General features: G+C 53.8%; 1 protein-coding gene across 1 annotated transcript; it reads right to left on the reverse strand.

The window, feature by feature from the left end:
• Nucleotides 1–1,828: 1,828 nt before the first annotated feature.
• Nucleotides 1,829–22,911, reverse strand: LOC110592562 (glycolipid transfer protein). Its single transcript, XM_021703600.2, has 5 exons — nt 22,660–22,911; nt 8,948–9,006; nt 7,849–7,982; nt 5,009–5,159; nt 1,829–3,020 (listed from the first exon to the last, which is right to left on the reverse strand). The coding sequence occupies exons 1-5, from the start codon at nt 22,760–22,762 to the stop codon at nt 2,838–2,840; spliced, it is 630 nt and encodes a 209-aa protein (XP_021559275.1). The 5' UTR covers nt 22,763–22,911; the 3' UTR covers nt 1,829–2,837.
• Between the last annotated feature and the right edge of the window lie 777 nt (nt 22,912–23,688).

The raw sequence follows: 23,688 nt of genomic DNA on the forward strand, positions 1-23,688 counted from the left end.
TCAGGAGACTGAGGCTCAGAGAGGTTTGTCCGTGGCAACTCAGCTACAGCAGAGCCAGGACTCCAATGCCCAGTCACATCCTTATACGCACCCTGCTGCGTAAATATATCCTTGCAGTTTAATGTAACACTTACCTAAGGCAGCTTTCTGTGCTTTTTTTTTTTTAAGATTTTATTTATTTATTTGAGAGAGAGAATGAGAGAGAGCACATGAGAGGGGGGAGGGTCAGAGGGAGAAGCAGACTCCCTGCCGAGCAGGGAGCCCGATGCGGGACTCGATCCAGGGACTCCAGGATCATGACCTGAGCCGAAGGCAGTCGCTTAACCAACTGAGCCACCCAGGCGCCCGCTTTCTGTGCTTTTATACTTCTAATTGCTTTACAAATAGTAGCATTTAATTTAAACCTCACAATCTGTGAGGTGGGTATTAGCAAGACCCCTGTGGTACAGAAAAGGAAACTGAGGCTCCTTAAGGGAGAAATGAATTTCTGCTCCTTGTCTGTAAGAGAGATGTATTATGATGGGTTTGAAACTTTTTTTTTTAAAGATTTTATTTATTTATTTGACAGAGAGAGAGAGACACAGTGAGAGAAGGAACACAAGCGGGGGAGTGGGAGAGGGAGAAGCAGGCTTTCGGCGGAGCAGGGAGCCCGACGCGGGACTCGATCCGAGGACCCTGGGGTCATGACCTGAGCACTTAACCGACTGAGCCACCCAGGTGGCCCTCTTTTTTTTTTTTTTTTTTAAGTAATCGCTAACCCCAAAGTGAGGCTCAAACTCACAACCCCAAGATCAAGAGTTGCATGCTCTATCGATGGAGTCAGCCAGGCGCCCCAAGAAAGGCTGTTTTTAAAAGGAAGGTGTAGAACTCTTTTTACGTGTTGGCAGAACTTTGTGTTTCTAGGAAACCCGAAGTGAAAAAAAGCCTAAAAAGCAGTTACAGCTTAGAAAGGCCGGTAGCGTTCTAGACCAGCAAGGGTGGGAAATATGACGAAATCGGAGACAGTAAGAAACTTGGTTCAGGTGTCCATCCCTTGGTCATGCAGGAGGCAGCCTTCCGAACTGGCTACCTGAGTGGATTGAGCAGGAGACTCCTGAAGGCGTTCCATCATTTTCAGGGTCACGTTCAGACCCCCTTGGAGCATGATTGTGTGTGTGCATGCACGCACACAACGTGCTGTGTCAAGCCACCAGGTCTTTGCCTAGACCTTCAGGTGTACCTGCCTCTCCCCCTCCACCAGGCTCTTCCCCCGCCCCCCGCCCCTTCCACGGAGGCTCAGGGCCCTCTGTGACTCCCTCAGAGGCATCCCAGGATGTGGCCCCTCATCTGTGGCCCCACGCACCCTCTGGGCCCTGACGACTCTGTGTCGTCACTGTTGATTTGCTGGCCCAACCTGCCCCCCCAACTACCAACTCTGGAGGAGCAGGAATGAAGTAAGATCAAGCTGCTCCCTCCATTTAATGCTAGTAATTGGAGGAAGCATCAGCCTGTGAGAAAGTGCAAATAACCCTGCAGGTTAGGGAGGCAATCGGGATTGCTGGGGACTTAGGCGAAGTGGAGAATACATTTGTCCACTTGTCCCATCCGGCCAAGGGGGGCAGTCATTTCTCAGCGCTTGCCATGCAGTCTGGTTTTTTTCCGAAAGCTGCTAGAAATCATGATTTGTGTGTGAAATTTCCCCCGTTTTTCAATGTGGCCACCACTTCTATTTTGGTAAACCATGGAGGCCGGAAGACAGGTCCCTGGCTTGTCCCCAGTTGTAACCTCTGTTCCAGGGCCGGGGGGGGGGGGGGGGGGGGAAGAATCATGAACCAAAACAGCACACCGATGTGATTCCAAAATAGAGATTTATTTATTAAGGATCATTTAGTTTCTTGCATAAAAATCACCAATTGTTGTTCTTCATTGGGTTCTGAACACACATCAATTCTTTTGGGGTTGCTTTGTTTACCCCAACACTTTAAAAAATACAGCTCTTTTTTAGCGCCAGGAAGGACAGTTAAGGCAGTGAGGCATTTTCTTGGGTCTCAGATGGAGGGTTCACCCTCTCCCCCGTGAGAGAATACACATGGTAGGTAGTTTCTTAGGTTGGAAAAGCTGTCCCTGAAGAAAATAACTATGCAGAAGAATGCAAATATAGTCATCTGTGGTCACTTATTTGTGCCTGAGAGCTTTAAAATGACCCCCCTCCCCTTGGCCATCAAAGGCCTGCTGGTTGGTTTCAGCTTTAAAAACACTGTCCGGCAAAAGACAGTAAGAAAGAGCAGGATCGATAATGACAGGGTTGTGAGGTCGGGCCGTGCAAACCACATGAGAACACATACCAGTTTGCTTTTAAAAAAAAATGCCCACCACAGGGGCCCTGTATAATTTCAAATCAAACTCCTCATAGTCCTTAAAATACCCAAAACATCATTCAGCCAGATCCTAAGGACACGTGCTTCTTCTTTTTCAAGTGAGGTGTATGACACACAGATCCCCCCAGAGTTATGCTCCGCCTGGGGGAAAAAAAGAAAAAAGAAAGAAAGAAAGAAAAAACAAAAAAAACCCCTTGGACTTGAATAGAAACATTGATTTTTGCCACAATGAAATGGAGGGATAGCAGTCTGTGCTGTTGTGAAATTCAAAGGGGATTCGGAAGTAGGATCGTTATTTATTGCTCCATTAGGATAACCCCCCAAAATGACTTTTAAACAAAAAAACCAGGGCTGGCCGTGCCCTGCGAGCCACCCCCCCTCCCAGCCTCCAGGCAGCTCCCGGGGCGGCTGGCTGGCTGGATTCACAGTGATTCGGTTCGCCTGGTGCTGCGAGCATCCCCCTGCCCCCGCCGGACGTGCCTACACCTTGTAGTTGAGCTCGGCGTTCATCTTGGTGTACATCTCGTAGATGACGTCGATGGTGGCCGTGTAGTTGACCAGGAAGAGGCGGACCTTCTCCAGGCACTCCTCCTCCGTCACGTTCTGCCCCTTGGAGAGCGCTTTCAGGAAGTCGGACTTGTAGGGTGCCGCGAACAGCGCTGCCTTGAGACGGGCAACGGGGGGGGGGGGGGCGGCATGGCGTTAGGGGACCAGCGGGGCCACCAAGCGGGGCCGCCGGGCCAGGGACGGTGGGCTTCTGGGAGGGGATGTCCCTGAGGCCCGTGCTCCTCGTGGCGTGGGAAGGGAAAGGAAGAGGGAGATGTGTGTGTCCGTCTACCCCTGTGAGGGACAGCAGGACGGACACGAGCTTTTGGGGACCGACAGACCTGGGTTCAAATTCCAGCTTGTGCCGCCGACTAGCTGTGAGCCTTGAGCAAGTAACTTAGCCTCTCTGAGCCTCAGTTTCCTCATCTGTAAAATGGGGATGACGATGGCACCCACCAAATCAGGTTGCTCTCGTAAAGGATCAAGGGGGTGGCACCCGGTGCTCGGCATGGTACCAGGCACAGGGAAGGTTGCCCAGCGCCAAGGAGCCTCTGGCCTCTGGGGCCCCTGCTCTGGAGAAGGCAGACCGCGGGAGGTGACTGCTAATATGGACTGTGGCTTCTCTTGTCCTTCAGGGGATGACGCTTCCCTAACTTTCAGGGCTTCCCTAATCCGTGAAAAGTACTGAGAACCAGAAATGCACAGAATTGCAGAACCGGAAAGAAAAGGGTACAGCTGGATGAGAAGCGTAGGCTGAGTCTGACAGGCTGAGGCACCTATAAACAGTGTCACATGACGAACACCGACAGCAAGACTCCGGGTACCTGAGTGTAAACCATGCGCCAAGCACTCTGTACACATTAACTTGTTCAATTTTCACTACGACCCTTGGAGATGGGGCCTAGTTTACACCCATTTGAAAGATGAGGATGCGAAGGCTCAGGGAAGTAGAGTCCCAGACCCCCTCTTACTGTGTGGCCTGGAGCAAGATACTTAACCTCTCTGAGCACCAGTTCCTCATTTGTGAAATGGGGGTGAGGATGCACCCACTCCATGGTGCCTTTATGAAGAATACAACCCATGGGCAGCCCGCCCCAGGCCAGGTGCGCAGGACACACCGTGCTCACTCAGGTGCCGGGCGTGAGGACTTGGCAAGGGAGCAGCACACAGGGAGGGCAGGGCTTCATGACGCCCACCCGGGATGGGCCCTGCCCCCAGCCCCAGCGGGCGGCATAGCCCAGAGGTGGCCCAGCTCTTCCTGCCTACACCCAGACTGGCTGCCGGCCCAGCCTGTGCCCTGTGGGAAAGAGGCCAGCCTGTCAGACCCCGGTGACAGGGGGACGAGGATGGGCTGCAGGCGAGAGGGTGGGCCAGAACTGGCTGGGCAAGATGAGCGGGCAGGGGCGCCTGGGTGGCTCAGTCGTTAAGCGTCTGCCTTCGGCTCAGGTCATGATCCCAGGTCCTGGGATCAAGCCCCGCATCGGGCTCCCTGCTTAGCAGGAAGACTGCTTCTCCTTCTCCCACTCCCCCTGCTTGTGTTCCTGCTTTCACTCTCTCTCTCTCTGTCAAATAAATAAATAAAATCTTAAAAAAAAAAAAAAAAAAAAAAAAAGATGAGCGGGCTGAGAGAGGCAGGGTGGCCAGCAAGTGTGTAGGGCACCCCAAGGGCTGCTTCATCGCTGGAGTGCGCCTCTCAGCCTGGCGACCCTGGGGTCCCCATTTCCAGAAACCCTGCCCAGTGTCATCCCAACATAAACCACCAAGACCCCTGCGGGCCAGTGCCTCTTCAGCAGATGCCCCAGCGTCAGGGGATGGGTGGGTACAGGAGCCTTTCTTCTCTTCCCTGCCCAGGGTGAGGATCTGGGCAGAATTCGAAGGGGCCAAACAGGCCTGCCCGCCAGCAAGAGTCTCTGCCAGGCTTTCTCCCATGGCCTCCCAATCAGGCCTCATGGGACACAGAAACCCCACGGAGCATCTACAGTAACACCCACTGCGGCCACGGATGGGACTGGGCAAGCGCACAGGATGGGGCCACACAGATAGGGAGACCTTCTGGAGCCCAGGTGGGCCCACAGCTAAGGAGCGGCAGTGTGGGGCTGGCTCACCTGGAAGATCTTCTGCACAATCCAGCCGTGGTACTTCTTGAGGGCCATCTCGTAGGCCTTGGTGGCGTTGACGCGGATGAGGTTGGGGTGATTCTCGTCCCGCTCCCCGTCGCAGATGCTCTGGAGGAAGACCTGGATGAAGCGGAGGCCTCTGCAGCCCAGGAGAGAGAGACAGCTCTTCAGGACCGCGCACGCTCCTGCCCGTCGCCCCGCCAGCACACCCCTGCGTGTGGCAGACCCTGACGCACTTGGACTCGGGCACGTGCTGTGCACACTCCTCAGGTTAGTTATCCTGAACCCGGCTGACGTGTAATGTGACCACCCGGCTCAACGCAGCCTCTCCCCAGCACCTTGCTGACTGCAGTCCCCGCTGGGCTGTAAGGTCTACGAGGCAGGTCTGGGCCCACCTTGCCCATTTCTGTGTCCATGTGACCTCCCCTGGTTGGCACTCGGCAGGCGGCTGTCAGCGCTTGAGGACTGAAGACACAGCGCTGGCCCTCAGAGGGCTCACGGACCATGGACTCTGGACACACTGGGCACGCTGACGAGCCTGGCCCTGTGCCTGGGCTCCCCACCCCCACCACGGCCCCAAGCCACTGTCCGCACTCTCCAGCGGCCACTTGGGCCCTTCCTCCAGGGGAAGGACGATGCTTTAAGAGCCAGGAGAAAGCCATGGCCATGGGGTACAGCAGGGTGACTACGTCAGAGATGGGTACATGCTAGTCCTTTAATGCACAGCATTTCATCTCCCTCAGCTCCACAATCCACCCATTTCACAGAGAACACTGAGGCACCCCCGAAAGTCTTGGGCAAAGGCCAGGATGCAAACCCAGCTGTCTCACCCCTGAGCTGGACTCCTGCCTTCGCCGTCCCTCACTGTCCCCCCAGGGTGCCTGGATGAGCTGCTCTGCTCCTTCCCTGCAGGGAGTTAGGGATCGGGTTGGAGGGCTCTCAGGGGCAAGAGCACTGGGACTAAAGGATCTAACTTTACCACCTAGGAGGTGAAGGGAAGTCATCTGTACCTGGATCAGAACCCTTAACCATCAGGGATCAGCCTGAGCTGTGGAACTGAGCCCAGGGGACAATCCCAGCCCTGCCCTGGGTCAGCCACCTCTCTTGAGCCCCTGCCTTCCCCCAGCCCTAATGACCACTCCTCTCCCCAGCAGAGGGGATGAAGCGCCATCTGACCCTGTTGCTGACCAGCTTCATGGACCTCGGTGGCTCCCCAGGACCCCTGATCATGCTGGGACTCACTTGTCCAATCCCACCTGGTCCCTCGCTGCTCCTGCCTCGCATCCAGAGCCTGCTGGACCAGACCCTCCCAGAGCAGCAGACACACCGGGCCTCTCCTGCCCTCCCACCTCTCAAAGGCCTCGTCCTCCTGGGACCCTCCTGCTCAGTCCTAGAGACTCTGCTTGGCACCCCTCCTCCAGGAAGCCCTCCCTGATCTCGCTCTGCTCCAGGCTCTGCTATCCTGCTGTCAGGATCGACCCACCAGCCCGATGCCCCAGCCAGGCTGTGATACCCACAGTGGGGCCCTGCGTCATTCAATGTGGCATTCCCCACACCCAGCAGGTGCTTATTACGTGCTCAGCCTGTTGGCATCTGCCTTCACCTGCCCTCCCAGTCACCTGGCTCTGTCCATCTGACCAGGACACAAACAACCTAACTGAGCTGAACATCACCATCTGCCTTGCTCCTCCCCAGAAACGCACAGAGCGTGCTGATGGATAGACCAGAGCAGTTCTCATCCAGGCCTGGGAGTCTCCTATTGACAGACCAAAGTGGGCAGCTCAGTGGGGGCAGTTTCTGCAATGCTCTAAGGATGTTAATCATAGCCCACCTCCCCTCTGACGCCCACCAGGCTGCACCCTCCAGGGAGCTGGCTCCTCCTGTTCCATTTCACCAAAGAAGTGTGTGGTGGGGAGAGGGGACTGGCTCCAGGGGATGCGGGGAGAGACAGGGGAGGAGCACCCTTCCTGACGCCTGACTCCAGGCCCGAGAGAGGGCAACACTGGGCACATCTGTGGGGCCAAGAGTGCATCCCTGGCTTCATAGTGGCTGCCAGTGGTGTTTGTACAGCTAAAAGAGAATTCTGTAGCTGGTAGAGAGCAGTGTGAAGGCAGCAAGCAAGCTGCCTGGTCTCTCTGAGCCTCAGTGGCCTTATCTGTAAGATGGGAACAACTGTATCTGGCTTCACGTATTTGCTAGAAGGACAATATAGAGAGAGATTATGAGCATTCTCAAGTCTACGGTAAGATTGTCTGGGTTTAAATCCCATATCAGGGTACCCTGCCCCCAGCCCAGGGGACAGATCTGTGCAAGTTAGAGTTCCTTCTCCTCAAGACACTGTATTTCTGTCATAATATATGAATCTACCATGTGCATGATGTAACCAGCCCTAGATACGACACCTTTGTGCAGTGCACAACCTGCACAACTGTGCTTGGCTAGAGTCCCAGCTCTGATCTTGTGACTTCGGCCCATGATTTGGCCTCCAGAGCCCCAGTGGCCTCCCTCTGTGAGATGGGGATAACCACCACTCCTAACTCCCAGCACATGAAATAGGATCAGGTGCAGGAAATGTTTAGCACAATGCCCAGAGTATGCACTCACTTGCTATGTCTCTCTGATGGGGCTGGAACAGGGAGCGTCACCATCGGGTGGGCCTTGGCCCTTTGGCCGCTTTTCCTCAGCTACTAACTAGCATCACACAAGGGAGCCTATGTGAAAGAAATGGAGGTGACCTCGCAGGGCAAGAGTAGGGCCGGACGTCCATCTTCTGCAGAGCAGGGCCCCAGGCTGCACCGCCACACACACCCACCGCCCAAGCCTGTCACCTTTTCAGCCACATCAGCGCCAGCGTGGCTCCCACTTTGGGCCACTCTGCTCCGTACATTTCCTTCTCCACCTCCAGGATGTTCTGCAGGGTCCGGAACTTGGCCGGGTTGGTGTCGTACACAGCCTTGATTTTCTGGAACGGAGCACATGGAGTTTTCCCCTTGGAAAAGCTGTCTTCCCAGATGGCCGGCCCCCGTGCTCAGTCGGGGAGCACCACTCTCCTTCCCACCAGCGCCAGGCCCGGCAGGTAACTGCCATGGCTGGTTGCATTTATCGAGCACCTTCCGTGGGCCGAGAGGGGCCAAGTGCTTTATGGGTGCTGCTTTATTTGGTCCGCACAGCGATCCCAATGTTGCTCTGTCATTATCTCAGTTTGCAGATGAGGAGACCAAGGCTCAGAGAGGGGACACTGACAGCTGGTACGGGTGGCCATGGGTTCCAGTGCAGACGGGCTCCAGAGGCCATGCCCTCCAACCCTCACTACTGAGAGCCCCTCAGACACCGAGCGTCTGCAGACAATCGCTTTGGGAGTCACAGGTGTGAAGGAACAAGGCTCCTGAGTTGGAGCCAGGCAGTTCAGATCGGAATCCCACCTCTGCCCCTTCCTTACTGTGTGACCTTAGGTGAGCCTCAGCTTCCTCATCTGTAAAATGTGGATAATGACAGACCAGCCTCAAAGGGCTGCTGGGATGTACCCAACCCTGCAGGCCAGGCCCTACGTGGATGCTCATAGGGAGAGGGTCAGTGGCTGGGGGGAAGGCAGCGGGAGCTCCCAGGAACAGGGAAGGGAAGGGCCAAGCCGATGCCCCTGTGGACTTTGGAGTTTATTTCTTATTTGGTTGGGGTGGATACAAGAACCAGGTTCCTGCTCAGGTCAACCCTTCAGACTGTGGTCCCTGTCAGGTTGTGACTGGGGGGCATGACTGCAAAGGAGGACCAGGAACCTTGAGCCCTGAGCTGGATGAGCTGAGGGCCAAGCCCATTTTCCATATCTTCCTGTTCCTCAAGCTTGTGGCGGGGAGCGGGGCACTGGTGCCCAGTGCTCGTTTAGATTCCCGATGCAGGCTCCACGCTGTGGCTGCTGGGCCAAGTACATACCGTGATGTTGCCGCTTATGTCTGCCTTGATGGGAGTAAACACTGGGGACCCGAGGCAATCTGGGGACAAAACAAGAAGAGAGATTCAGATTCCCAGCCAGGATGAAGATTCAGGAACGCCACAGGCCACGGAGGCTTGGGAACAGGAAGGAGGGTCATTTGGTGTGTTGAGGGAAAAGCTGAGCTATTCATTGGTGTTGAAAAGGCTCATGGGCAAGTTAAGATTGAGTGCTGGGCCCCAGGTGAGACCAGTTTCTTGCTGCAGGACTTGTCAGAGCCTTTAAAATGCAACTGGAGGGGCGCCTGGGTGGCTCAGTTGTTAAGCGTCTGTCTTCGGCTCAGGTCATGATGCCAGGGTCCTGGGATCGAGCCCCGCATCGGGTTCCCTGCTTGGTGGGAGGCCTGCTTCTCCCTCTCCTGCTCCTCCTGCTTGTGTTCCCTCTCTCGCTGTGTCTCTCTCTCTCTGTCAAATAAATAAATACAATCTTTAAAAAAATAAATAAATAAAATAAACTGCAACTGGAGGGGCACCTGGGTGGCTCAGTCGTTAAGCGTCTGCCTTCGGCTCAGGTCATGATCCCAGTGTCCTGGGATCAAGCCCCGCATGGGGCTCCCTGCTCAGCGGGAAGCCTGCTTCTCCCTCTCCCACTCCCCACTGCTTGTGTTCCCTCTTTGGCTGTCTCTCTCTCTGTGTCAAATAAATAAATAAAATCTTTTTAAAAATAAAATAAAATGCAACTGGAATATCTAGGGGGCAAACCCTTTCATCCACAGCACCCTTTCTCCCTCGGACAGCACTGTCCAGAACTTTGTGCAGTGATGGAGATGTTCTATATCTGCACTAACATGGACCCCATGTGGCTCCTGGGCACTTGAAATGTGGTGTGACTGAGGCGCTGGGTTTGTGATTTTATTTGACTTCCATCCACTGAAACGTGAACGGCACACGTGGCCCGTGGCTCCCGTACTGAACGGCCCGGCTGTATAGTACCTTGCAGAACTAATGCTCTGATAAACCCATCTTGGTCAACAAGGCAGATCACCGCTCACTGACCAGCTGCCCAGTATGCAGACTGAGGAATCTTATGAGGCAGAGGAGGGGCCAGATTTATTAAAAATGACCTTCTCATTCACCAGCTTCTAAGAAAGAAACGAGCTGGGCACTCAGAGGCCCCATGGTTCTGAGACCCTGCTTTAGAGCCCGGGAGAGCCCGCAATGGCATCCCAGTCACTTAACAGACATGAGGAACGCGGGCTCGACCCCCACCCCCAGCTCTGCACGCATGGGCAGTGTGGGCTGGGGTGTTGTCCCTTCAGCTCCCCCCCGGCCTCAGCTTTCCCATCTGGCCAGTGGGGCAACAGGACTGATCAGACATGCCACAGGCAGGACTTGAAACAGTCCACTTCCAAGACACGTTTTGTTTATCTCTGGAATTGGAATGTTCTTAACTGGAGGGTTTTTTCCCTACGTGGTTCCTTTCTTGGGGTTACCAGTGACACCTCTGAGTTGAGAAAAGGCAGACCTAGAAACTGGTAGACCTGAAATGCGAGCGGCCTGTGGCCTGCCCGCCCCCCTTCCCTCCGTTGTGACCCCCTGGCAGACCGTCACGAGGACCAGAGATGAGCAGGCTCAACGTGGGCTGCACCCTCAGAGCCTGAGGACAGCTGAGCTCCCCCAACACGTTCTCACTGTCCTCAGCGCTGCGTCCAGAGACCCGCCACGCCTGATCCAGAGGCTGGGGGGGCCTCAGTGTGCACACCACCTTCACCGCACAGGAGCAGAGCACTGGGGGGAGCGGGGAACATCCACAAGCTGAATTCTACCCAAGGTGACCCAGCACACCTGGCCAGCCATCTGGAACAGTCTGAGCACAGCTGTTAAAGGAGGTGCACTGGGGAAACAGCTTGAAGACACTAGAAATGAAATACCCCAAAGCCCAATGGAAAGAAAGTGCGGTAGTCACCCAGACAGGTGGGGTTCGAATCCTGCCCCAACCATGCCCCAGTTGAACAAGTCTCCTCACCTGTGTGCCTCAGTTTCCTCTCACGTCAAAAGGGGCAATAATAGTACTTAATTCATACGGTTGTAACAGGAATTAAAAACCATGCACTGGATGCACCTAGCAGAGTGCCTGGTACAGGAACACTCAAGAAATGAACTTTGATCGTTTTTTTTTAAAGATTTTATTTATTTATTTGACAGAGAGATAGACAGAAGAGCACAAGCAGAGGGAGTGGCAGAGGGAGAGGGAGAAGCAGGCTCTGCACTGAGCAGGGAACCCGATGTGGGACTCGATCCCAGGACCCTGAGATCATGACCTGAGCCGAAGGCAGACGCTTAACCATCTGGGCCACCCAGGCGCCCCGAATTTTGATCATTTTTGTGACCTCAAGCTCCATGGTCCAGCGAACGCCACCCAGATGTCACCCAGCTGTGCTTATAAGCCACCAGGCCCCACAGAATCTCTGCCGAATGGGAACCCACTTGGCCTGTGGGGGCAAACCTCCCTTCAGGGGGCCATGCCAGCCGCAGCTCCGAGGTGCTGGGCCAGGGCTCTGGGCACTCAGTCCTGAGCACTCTGGCCTCACAGACCCACCTGCCGAGGGCACTCAGAAGTGAGCCGACTACTCCATCCCGCTCATTAATCTTGCCCAGCAAGCCACTGACGTCATCCAGCAGAAGCCAACCTGGAGAGGTCCTGCCATTTGCGTGCCCTGCGGCGCGTTACTACTGGGTCCCGCAAAGGACAAGGCCTTCTAGACTTAACAGATAATGCAAGTGAGCCAAGACCCCCACCGCCACCCACGGTGCCTGTTCCTCTCTTGCCTGTGCAGCTGGGGGCCACCAGCGCCAACCCTCACTGGGGCCAGCCGGCCGCCACGGATGGGCTGCGTGGGGACCGGCACGGCCCCTCTGAAGGCACGGCTGCTCCCCAGCGCTGACAGCGTCAGGTCCCCACCTTCCAGAAAGGCAGACTGTCCAAACATACAGGGTGAAGTGATGGATGGCGAGCCAGGGGCAGTCAAGCATTAACGGCGGAGTAGAGGCGGTGGGTATACAAATTCTCGCCGTAAAATTCTTTCAATTTTGCCCTGTGTTTGAAAACGGTCGTATAAAATGCTCACGGAAAAGTCAGGGTTCTCTTTGTTGTGTGTGCTTGGTTGGTTGGTTGGTTGTTTGTTGCTCCTCAAGTCACGTATTTTCCTTTTCCTTTTTTTCCAAGACCGTTCCACCGCGACAGTGCTTGTGATCCCACACGTAACTCCGTTTACCCTCCGTCTCCAGCCCTTGGACTTGAGCTTTGAGAGGGCAGGGACCCAGTCGCCTGGGTTGCCCCGTGTCCCCAGCGCCCGGCAAGCGGCCGGACCCCGTCGGGCACTCGGGCGGCATCTGTGGCCCGGATGAGGTGGGCCACCTCCCGCCAGGCCCGTCGGGCTGCAGGCCGACCGCAGGGCAAACCTGCCAGGGGAGAAGGAGAAAGCCCGGGGCGCCGTCGCCAGAGGCCGTCGTCAGCCGTGCCCGGGCGGCAGACTGGCGCGGCCGGTGACGGGGCATTCGACGTGCATTTCAGAGATGCAGAGGAACAGCCTCCGGCCTCCTGGGCTCTGAAAAGGCTCTTGTGCAGTTCAGAGCGGCCGGGCGGCCAGAGAAAGGCTCTTTGTTCCCCGTGTCCCTGCCGGTGCGCTCCGGGGGTCACGAGGCCGCGTGGTCAGCAGCAGCTGGGCCCTGACAGCTGCGGTTTTGTGCAGCCTGGCCAGCGCGCTGGGGCAGAGCTCCGGCCCCACTGGGGGCAGGAATGCAGGCCGAGAGCCGAGCGGGAGCCGGGAGGGGGAGGCGGGGGGTGGGGGGCAGACCCCAGAATCCACTGCCAGCAGCGCAGGCGTGTCTGTGGAGCCCACGGCTGAGGTGGGTTTAGGAGCGCCTGGAAGCAGGCCACCTGGGGTCATGGAAGCAGCAGTGTGGAGCTCGGGAGTCTGCCGCTTGGGGTTCAGCTCTCAGGTCTGGAGTGACTGTGGATCAGTGACTCAGCCATGCCGGGCTCGGGCCCCTCCTTGCTGGCCACAGCCCACGGGGCGGTGGGGGGGGGTGCGCTCTGGGTGTAGCTGAGCTGAAACCTTGACATCTGCTTCACCGTGACCTACCCAAGGCCACCGGGCCCAGAGAAGCCAACAGACCTGCCTAGGGTCACACAGAGGAAGCCAGGCACTCAGGCACAATTACAGGACCAAGGTTGGTTCCACCACTCCCTCGCCTTTGCTTCTTTCTTTTTTTTTCAAAAGATTTTATTTATTTATTTGAGACAGAGAGAATGAGAGACAGAGAGCATGAGAGGGAGGAGGGTCAGAGGGAGAAGCAGACTCCCCGCCGAGCAGGGAGCCCGATGCGGGACTCGATCCTGGGACTCTAGGATCATGACCTGAGCCGAAGGCAGTCACTTAACCAACTGAGCCACCCAGGCGCCCATCTCGCCTTTCTTTCTAGAATGTTTCCATCCCGTGTGAACTCAACCAAAGGGGGAGTACTCCAACAGGAAAACCAGAAGATGATTTTAAGCACCAAGCACACGGTGGCCTTTCGAATAGTTTAAACTCAGGCCTGCCCCTGCTCCAGATAGAGCGTGACACTATCCAGGTTCACCTTTCCTATAGTATGCAGCCCTGCCCCCAAATTACCTTTCTTGTTTTACCAGTTTGGCAGATACCTCAAAGTTGTTTTTCATTGTTGTCAGCAAACAGGCTCTTTAAAATGCCATCCAGAAGCCCTTCTGCCAGGAGGGAGGGAGGGGGCTTGGGAGGCTTCCTGGTTCCTCCTCCAACCTCCAGGGAGAAAAGAAGTTGTCTTTAAAAAAAAAAAAAAAAGCGAAACAAAAAACCAAAAACCAAAAGAAAAATCAGATATAACTCCACGATTTTACTCCATAGGACCAACTCTAATGAGCACAGATTCTCAATACAGATAAGCCTTGGTTATCTGGAATATGTGGCAAATGGCCCCTTCTGTTTGGTGTGGAAGGTTTTTCTAAGCCTGCTACTCAACCCACGAGGCATGAAGGAAAATACCACAAATCTGATTACAAAATCCAGAGACCTCCCGTATGGGGCATGAGGAGATATTCATCACTAATCACAGGCCAACAACAAACTGATGGTTGGAGGTGCTGATCAATGAAACAAACCATGGACTGAAGATTATTATCCCTAATATGTAAAGAGCTCTAACAAATCAATAAAAAACCCAACTCAATAGAAAAATGGCAAATCACAGAACAACAATAAAATGCTTTATCTCAGTAATAAGAAAATAAAATTAAAGCAGTGAAATATTTTCTAACTACCAGGTTTTATGAATGCACTGACCTCTAGTTCAACCATTCTGTATGGAACTCATCAAAATGTAACACAAGTGTCCCTGATTTTGTACAGCACACCATGCACGGTTTTCTAAACAGGGTCATCATGGAAAATATGAATTATGATAAAGGTGTGACCCAGTAACATCACAGACCCCCTCAACCCTTCACTAAATGGCTCTGCACAGTTTAAAAGAAACTCGTCTTGAGGGGTGATGGTCACTTCCTCCTGCTTTCTCTGCAGTGCTTTCATTCTGCTAGATACTTGGAAAATAAATAGCCAACTGTGTCAGCATCACCTGCAAAATGTGGGCGCCAAGTGAGCACTTTTGTACCTGACCTCTGTGACAATTCTGGCTGGACCACCTCCTAGCTGGGTCTTCACCATAGTTCAGATGAGTGAGATTGCCAGAGAGCAGAATTCCCCATGAGCCAGCGGTCACCATATGCCACCCAGAGTCAGACGCATTTCTGCTTTCTCTGGCCTCAACGTGGTTGGAAAGCAACAGTCGCTGTGCTCTGAGTGAGACCACAGCATGCTCGATGCGTGGCTGCCCCACAAGACCTGCCCGACACTGGACACCAGGGTGACCCAACTGCCCTGCCTAGCCCACCCTCTCGTTGCATCTCAGGAATGCAAAGCCTTCCATTTCTTAGACACGCGCCTTCACTTCAGCCTGTGTGATTCAGGATGGAAAACACCTAGCCCAACCCATAAATACTTACTCCCCAGAAAGGAAGAACAGGATACCTGCGTTGATGCTAGGAGCCTGGTTTGGGAAGGTTCTATTTCAAATTCAATTTTTTTTTTCCAATAGCCAGATAATAAGGTTTTGTTGTTATTAAAGACGTGGGGCAGATTAACTTTACAGGTCCTAGGTTACAAGGACCATAATGAGAGGCACTCAAATTACAGCCGATGGAGATGAATCATTTATTAATCCACAGGTATGTGGGGTGCTGTGTGTGTGTGTGTGTGTGTGTGTGTGTGTGTGTGTGTGATGTCTGGGTTTGCCTATTTTGAAGAATAAGAACGCTGAGAATGCCCACCTTCCTAAAACTAAAACTTATTATTGAGATAAGGCATTTTATTGTTGTTGTTCTGTGAATTGCCATTTTTAAAAAATCCTGGCTAAGGAGGAAAGAATGTTTACAAAACAATCCAAAAACATTGTTTTTAAAAATCACCCCTATGACATGCCAACTCTTTGTCCGCAGTTGCCTACTTCGTTCAGCAAAAACCAGCCTTGAAGTGGGAATGTGGTTGGGAAATGTGTTTTCCTTGCTGTGTGGCCTGGGAGAAAGCAGTTAACTTCTCTGAGCCTCCTTATTTGTAAAACAAGGCTGATAATGGACCCCACCTCATCAGGTTGCTGTGAGGCTTAAATCAGGTTGTATGAAGGGCTCTGCATGGTCTCTGCCACCTAGTAAGTGCTCCAGAAAAAAGGAAGTATTCTTTATGCTTATTATTATTATTACTATTATAAATGATAACATCATTTCCATCTTTTTCAGCTGGCACAGGAAATCCATGAAAGAATGATCCCAATGACTGAGAAATCAAAGGACAAAGAGAGGAAGAGAGGGAAGGAGGAAAGGGGTCTCCACAAATGGGTATGGATACAATTAGCAGGAAACCTCCAGTCATAAAATCATGACTTCAAATGTATTCCAGACGGTTAAAAAACGCGATCTCAGAAGGGAGTGGAGTAAGGAACTGGGGGAACAGCAAGGCAGAAAATGAATCATTTCCGAGCACAGGGAAGTGTGAGCGGGCTGGTTTTTATAGGACCCTGGAGAGGGCTGATCAGCTGTAATGACTTAAAAGCTCAGCTACAGTTAACACTCTAACAATAAAAAAAAAAAAAAAAAGAAGAAGCAGCCAAGAAAAAAGGCCCCTGATACAAGTAACACTGTAAGAAGGTAACAAAAGGAGTTCACACCCACCCAGGCCGGTTTTTAAACAGAAACAATGAAACCTAAAACCAGAACCCCTGCACTGCCAACCCAGGGCTCAGGGAAATGCCAGGTGGGACCCTCCTAGCGTCCCCTTCCTTCACAAACTGGGAGGAAGGGCCAGAAAAAAGAGCCTTGTCTCTGCCCTGAATAAGACTGCCCTCCCTCGTTGCAGGGCCAGCCCACTTCTAAGCCCTGGGGACCCACTTCCTAGCTGCACCACCTGGTCGAATCCCTTCACCACTCTGAACCTGTGTCTTCCTCTGTAAAATGGCACCAACTCCTCCTCATTCCTGGGGTCATGATAAGCGGCTAGTTCAAAGCTCGGCCCATGGAAGCCACTCAAAATGGGGGTTTCGCTAACTATGATGGGGGGAGGGGGGACGCATTACATTTTACAAAGCCCTCTGTCACTCATGTCACTCATTCTTTTTTCCTTTCACTTCGACACCCGCTGGGCAGCTCCACTGGGCCGGGCGTGCTGCTGGGCTCTGGGAGGACCCAACTTTTCTCTGCCCGTAAGGGATTTGCAGTGGGGCCCGGTTCTTCCTCCAAGCAGCCCCATGCTGGAGCTGAGGAGAGCCTCTTGAGCTAGCAAGAAACAGAACGGATGCTTGGGTCTTTTCTCTCCTGTTTCTCCATTTTATTCCCTCTAGGGGCAGAGGCCAGACTTTAGTCCTTGACCTCAGGGCCAGACTTCCCTGGACACGGTAGTTGTCTTGGGCTACCCAAAGTGACTTCTCCCTGCTGGGCCTCAAAAGCAGCCAACCCGCAGCTATCACGGAGACAAGAGGCTAAGACTACGGGGCCAGCGGAAGCCCTCCCATCGGGTGTTCCTCGGATCTTACTGGGGCCGGGCCAGATGAGGAGCTGGATGCCTCAGAACAATGGCAGGCACCCAGTAGGTGCTCCTCAAGCCCAGCGGGCCCTCACCACTTGCAAATGCACTGCCAACTAATAACAAAGAGTCTGCAGGCAGTTTCAAGCCTGCAAAAACCCATTGCAGAAAGGGTATTTTTGGCTTCTTTCTCCCATAGGACATCGTTTCTTCCTTCTAGAAGTGTCCCTCCCAGGCATACGGTCTACGTCCCGTCCCTAGAGAATCCGGTGCTCAACAGACACTCAACCAAAACGATAACTAACCTGCTGCAGTAAAAGGGTTCATAGAGCTGCTTCTCTTTCTGGGGGATATTCTATATAAAACCAAAAATAAACATCTATTTGTCTAAACTTAACAAGCAAAACAAAACATTGCAGAGATCTGACAAGGTGGTCCCAAGTCCCGGAAGGTGCTTGTTGCAATGGGGAGAATAACTTCCCCTAAAGAAGGGGAATTCTTACTCACAGACCAAGGGTGCTGGTGGGGCTGGTTCCCAGGCGGGTTAATGCAATGTCCCAATTACAGGAAAATCTGACCGGTTTGGGACCTCCCCACTGGAGGACTTCTATATCCTACTCATTCAAACTTGCATTCAAATGAGCAAGGGTTATGGGCCCTGCTGGGGAAACCTGTATATCTGGTGTGCGGTGCCCAGCATCTTGGACAAATCACTGTGGGGCCAGCAGAGCCCTGGACTTCTTTGGTCCAGGCTGGCTCCACGGGGGGTGGGGGGTTCTCCTCTCTCAACAGGAAGCCAGGAGAGCAGGCGGGCACGCACAAGCTAAAACCACTGCGTAAGGAGTTCTGAGGCCAGAGTTCTGAGTTCTAGGCAGACTCTACTGGTTAACAGCCCCCGCCCCCGGCTGTGTGACCCTGGGCAAGTCACCTAACCTCCTGGGCCTCGGTTTCTCTGGCTGTATAACAAGAAGATTATTCTGTGCTCTGGGCTGCCAAAAATTGAGCAAGCACTGAACCAAAGGGATGGGAAATCTTACTCTTTCTGGGGTTTTCCCCTATGACTACTTGACGAGCACCAGATAGGTGTAAGACCTGATTCTCTGGACATCAATTAAGAGATCTGAATGAAGAAAAATCACCCCCAGAATTTGGATTTCAGGAGCTGAGAGATGGAAATCATCCCCTTCAGCTCCTGCATCTTAATTTCTCCCTAAACAGTGAAAGCAAACAGGTGTGATGTCACGCATCACATCTGACCTGCAGCAGTGTGTTAAGAAAAACGCCAAGGTTGTGTCTAGACTAAAAGGGAGAGAACAGGGTCATGATTGATTAATAATGTCTGCTGTGGGTATGGTTTATGAGTTAGATATTTTAATTTAGAAAGCGAGAGAAAAGCAAAACTGCTTCTGGAAAGAACCCAGGAAAAAAAAAATGCGAAAGGAACCAAAAGCATTCACTCAGCAAATACCACTAGCTCGCCCAGGGCTAGGCACTGAACTAGCTCAAAGTCACAGAATGGGATGGGTTCTACGGTAGTCTAAGGGAGTTAGGAAAGACTTTCTGGATGAGGCAACTTTCCCATGGAGATACGTGGAACCCAGCCAGGCAAACGGAAGGTGGTAGGCTGGGGAGGAGCAGTGTGCCAGACAGAGGCAAGGGGTACCATGGTACCATTTGGGGGGTCGTAAGCCATTCATAGAGGCTACAGCACAGATCTGAAGCTGGGGTAATAGGCAGCCACTGAGGCTTCTAGGTAGGGAGTGATGATGAAATGACATCTAAGTCTCTCCCTCCTCCTCTCCTACTCCCTCCGCCCTCTAATTGTTAATGCTGGAGGACACGGCTGCATAATTGACCTAAAAGATGAGAGAGCAGGCCTCACAAAAGTCAGTTGCAAGCTGATCACTCAGAGGTGAGATCCAATTACTGGGTCAAGGTAGAGAAGATGGACAAAGGGCTGGACTCTAAGTGGACATAGTAAAAGCTGGAGAGAAGGAGGAAGGGCTAGCCCACATCTGACCTGCAGCACCAAGAAAAGCATCCACCCAGGCCAGCCTATTCTGTCACAAACCACACGGGACACAAGTGAAAGAGATGCGGTTGCTCTAACAGGTTAAAAGCCTTCACATCCGTCGACCTAGCAATTTCACCTCTAAAAATTAGAACTAACAAAAGAAGTACACAAAGAAACGTACACGGGGATGTTCACTGTGGCGTTGTTTACCAGAGCAGACAACGGGAAGTGATGTGAATGTCCCACCACGGGGGACCAGTTACATAAATGATGGCCACATTCAAACGAAGGAGTTCTAAGCAGCCGCGAAAAACGACGATCGGCCTGGAAAGATGGTCAGGCTGCAGAGCTGGGTGGAAAAAGCAGCTTATACATTTTCCCTTAAAGGTGGATAAAAACGAGTCCAAAAGGAAAGGTCGGAAGAGATGCTCTCAAAACAAAGACACACCGACCCAAAAAACCGTACCTCCAAAGGTTCTGAGAGGATTAGTGAACGAATCCACATAGAGAACTGGCACATAGTAAGTGCTCAACAAACAAAAGGGAGATTTTTTATTTATCATTTCTTCTTGCTCGATTGTCCCTCAATAAACAGATCTTCCTGGCAGCATTAAATACTTTTTAAAAACACAGCTTTCGGGGCACCGGGGTGGCTCAGTCGGTTAAGGGTCGGACTCTTGACCCTCAGCTCAGGCCTTGATCTCAGGGTCATGAGTTTAAGCCCCACGCTGGGCTCCATGCTCTTAAATAAAAATAAATTAAAAAATAAAAACACAGCTTCCAGCCCTTTGCCCTGTGTATATCGAGAACAGTGGTTCTCAGCCAGATTTTGTCACCTTGCGGGTATTTTTGGTTGTCGCAACTTGGGGAGATGAGGTGCTACCAGCATCTAGCCAGGGATGCCACTGAAACATCCTCCAACACGCAGGACGGCCTCCACCACAGAGTGATCCAGCCTCAGCTGGCAGCAGCGCCATGGTCCAGGCACCCTGCTTTGGAGGGAACTGTCGCTGCGACCTCCCTCAGACTTCTTGCATCCCTTGAGCCCAACCTGCTCCGTTCAAGAGACACACACACACCACCCAGATCATCCAGGTGACCAGATGCTCCCAAGACTTCACAGAGCCCCTGTGTTACAGCCGACAGGAGATCTCAACTGAGCCCTGAGTCCCAGAGAAAAGCCCCTGGTGGGAGCGTCCTTGGAAACCTTAAATCCTCAAGAACTCTTCCCCCCAGACAAGCATAAAGGTTCCAAATGGATCATCGCATTTTTTTTTTTTAAGAGTGCTAAGAATGATTCTGCGTGGGCCAACCCACTGGGGCTTCTGTATCAATGACACCTCTGTCAACAGATGTGATGGCCCACAGCACACGGCTCACAGCAAAGACAAGGGTCCTTTGAGATCAGGGGAAGGGAGGAGGGGCTGCTCTTCAGCCTCGACATCACAGCACTGCTGGTTCCAGCGGCCACCATCCCCTTTCCTCTGAAACCAGCCAGATAATCACATTCAATAAGCCCCCCATCCGCCCCCCGCCCCGGGGCTGCAGACCCGCGGTACATGCACTAGTGCTGACCATAAGGGATGAAAAGCCCTAAAAGGCCACAGGGCTTAACTCGGGGTTTCTCTGCCTCGACACTGCAAACATTTGGGGCTGGATCAAGTCTTTGTGGCGATGGCTGTCCCGTTCATGGGAGGGTATTTTGCAGCATTCCTGGCCTCTAGCCACTCATGCCAGGGGCACCTCCCTGCATGCCCCCCCAAAGCTGTGACAAACAAAAGAGCCCCTAGACGTTGCTGGATGTCCCCTGAGGGGGCCAAACTGCCCTCAGCGGAGAACCACTAGCTTCAACAGATTCTGAATCCTTGTCCAGGGCAAGCTGGCTCCATCCTGCGAATGTTGACAGAACAAGAGGTGGGGTGGGAGGCACTGAAGCCAGCTGGTTCCCAAGCCCCTGCCTGGAGGGTCTGTGTTATCTCAACACTGAGATACCAGTAATAAGCACATTTCATTCATTCCGTGAGTGCTGACTAAGCACCTACTATGTGCCAGGCACTGTTCTGGGTACTGAGGATGCAGCAGCAGACATAAAGGACCAAGACCCTGCTCTCGGGCTGCTTACCCAGGTCTGAGGATCATACAAACCTGGCGAGTGCCCTCCCTCCAACACTGATTAATCACCTACTATGTGAAGGAACCAAAACTGGATCCAGGAACTCATATGATAAGCAACCCCCCCCCCCCCGCCAGGATCTATTTGGCACTTAAGGCCTCAGGGCTCTACACACATTCATTTACTCCTTGCAGCTAGCCTTAGAGATCAGCATCCCCATTTCACAGATGGGGATCACCTACTAGGGGGAACGTGAGTGACTGCCCAGGTGCCATATCTCTTCAGGCCCAAGTCAGTGTTAAGGTTCTATCAGTTTATGGGTTTTAGCTTAACTCTGTCCTGGAAACTGGTATCTTCCCGCAAAGCCACTGAGTGCACCAGCAGGGCAGGGTGCTGGGAAAGCCCACATGGAAGAGAAAAAAGCAGAGGTTCAGGTTGCACCCCTTAGCCAGGACCCGAAAGGCAAAGGGCAGGAGCAGATGCTACTGTCTTCTATTCCCCATTTTCCATCCAGGGCCTGGGCTGGGCTCAGGGAGGGGAGGAAGGAGGCTCTGAAGCTGGGTTAGGGACTGCCCTCCTCATTCTCCCACAACCTTCCTGGGCCTGACATACAAGGAACGGATTTTCTTTTAGAGCCCACACCAAGCACCCTGTGTGGGATGTCACCCCCACAAAGCAGCTTCCCCTGTCCTGACCCCTGTTCTAAATGGAGGAAAAACCTTAGGTGGTTCCCCCTAGAAAGGGGTGCCAGAGTTTTGCAACTCCAACTCAAAACCCTCCTCCTCATCCTTCCTGGCTTCCTCGGTTCTCTTTTGGAGTGGGGGTGGGGTGTCTTTCATCTGGAATGGGGGAATTCTGAGGAAAGAAGGGTTCACAAGGTCCCGTGAGGGAGAGGCTGGGAGAATAAGGAAAAGAGAGGGCTTATGAAATGGGAGGATTATTTTAAGGGGAGGGGGTTGAAAGTCATTCTGAAAAGGAAGAAGGGAATGGTGGGGGCAGGGATATGGGATTTGGGGGAGAAGGGGTGGGATGTTTTGGAGAAGATGGAAGACTGGGAAATTGAGGCTTTGGAAGAGTGAGGGGTGTCTGGGGGAGATGCACCATTGGGGGAGCCCAAGGAAGTGGAGAACTGGGGGCATCTGAAGGATATGGTGGAATGTGAGGTGCCTGGAAATGGAGTGGAGACGGAGCATCTGGGGGTGTCTGGGAAGAGATGGAGAATGTGCCATGTTGAAGGGAGAGAGGACCTGGGAGTGGTCCGGGGTAGGGAGAACTGGGGGTGCCTGGAAGGAAAGGGGGTCTTGGGTACCTGGGGAAACAGGATTCGGGGTGTCTAGGAGAGGGATGGCTGGAGGATGCTCGGGAGATGGGGGGTTCGGGTGCGTCTGGGAGCGCTCTGGGGCAGAGCTGCGGGCCGGCTCCCCCCTTCACCCCGGCTCACCGAAGAAGGGCGGCAGGTGGGACACCGCCTCCAGGAAGGGCCCCGTCTCGATCTGCTTGTCCGCGGGCAGCGGCTTCAGCAGGTGCTCCGCCAGCAGCGCCATTTCGGGGTCGAGGCCGGCGGTGATGCCCCAGCCGGCGCCGCGGGCGTCCACGCCGCCCCCCGGGCCGCCGCCGTCAGCGCGGGGGCCGTCACTGCCGCCCGCCGCAGACTCCTGGGACGCCAGCGTCGCCACTTCCGCCCGCGCCGCGCCCCGCGTAGCCGAGCGCTCAGCGCCGCCCGCAGGCCGAGCGCCTAAGCGTTCCGCCGCGCCGCCCCGCCCCTGCCCGCCCGCGCCAATCCACGCCCGCCGCCGCGCCCGCCCGCCCAATCCGCGCCCGCCGCCGCGGGCCTCCGCGCCGCCATTGGGCGGGGGGCGGGGCCGGCCTGTCCGGCGTGGAAGCGCGCGGACTCTCCGGTCCAGGTCCGCCCAGGTGAGCCGCTCTCAGGTGAGGCTTCCCCAGGTGTTCCTGCAGCCTCCCTCCGTATTGCCCCTCCGCCCCCAACCTGGGCGCGCCGACTCGGGCTGGGTCCTCGCCTAGTGTGGGCGTAGAACTGCCCAGGTCACAACACAACCCACCTACCAGCCCAGGTTTACAGCCCAACGCAGCCAGCGCTCCTGAGGACACCTGTTTCCTCAAGAACAGAGCCTGTCCTCCAACAGCCCCAAGTAGCCTATTGGACACTGCTTGGGTCACCGTTCTCTTTAGCTACAACCAATGGGGACGTCTGATTCTTCTCCAGTGATCTAAGATCATACCAATACCTATTGGACCCTGCTCAAGTCACAAGTTTAACTCAGCCATGCCTAGCTAAGACTCCTGTTTCCCAAAATCTGGGCTCTAGTCTGACCTAAACAGTCCGATGTTACCTAATGGACCCGGCCCAACTCAACCACCACGGGACTGGACACTTGTTTCCCCAAACCTAACCTCACATCTACAGTCCAGAATACCTGCTTGTCACCACTTGGAGCACAATTCACATGAG

The sequence above is a fragment of the Neomonachus schauinslandi genome, chromosome 14 (assembly GCF_002201575.2).
Source record: "Neomonachus schauinslandi chromosome 14, ASM220157v2, whole genome shotgun sequence".
NCBI classification, from domain to species: domain Eukaryota; kingdom Metazoa; phylum Chordata; class Mammalia; order Carnivora; family Phocidae; genus Neomonachus; species Neomonachus schauinslandi.

Coding starts and splice junctions, on each gene's coding strand:
- LOC110592562 (XM_021703600.2), bottom strand. CDS start 22,762: ATGGCGCTGCTGGCGGAGCACCTGCTGAAGCCGCTGCCCGCGGACAAG. Junction 7,983..8,947: donor ACATAAGCGGCAACATCACG/GTATGTACTTGG, acceptor GCTCCGTTCCAG/AAAATCAAGGCTGTGTACGA. Junction 3,021..5,008: donor TTGTGCAGAAGATCTTCCAG/GTGAGCCAGCCC, acceptor GCCCGTCTCAAG/GCAGCGCTGTTCGCGGCACC.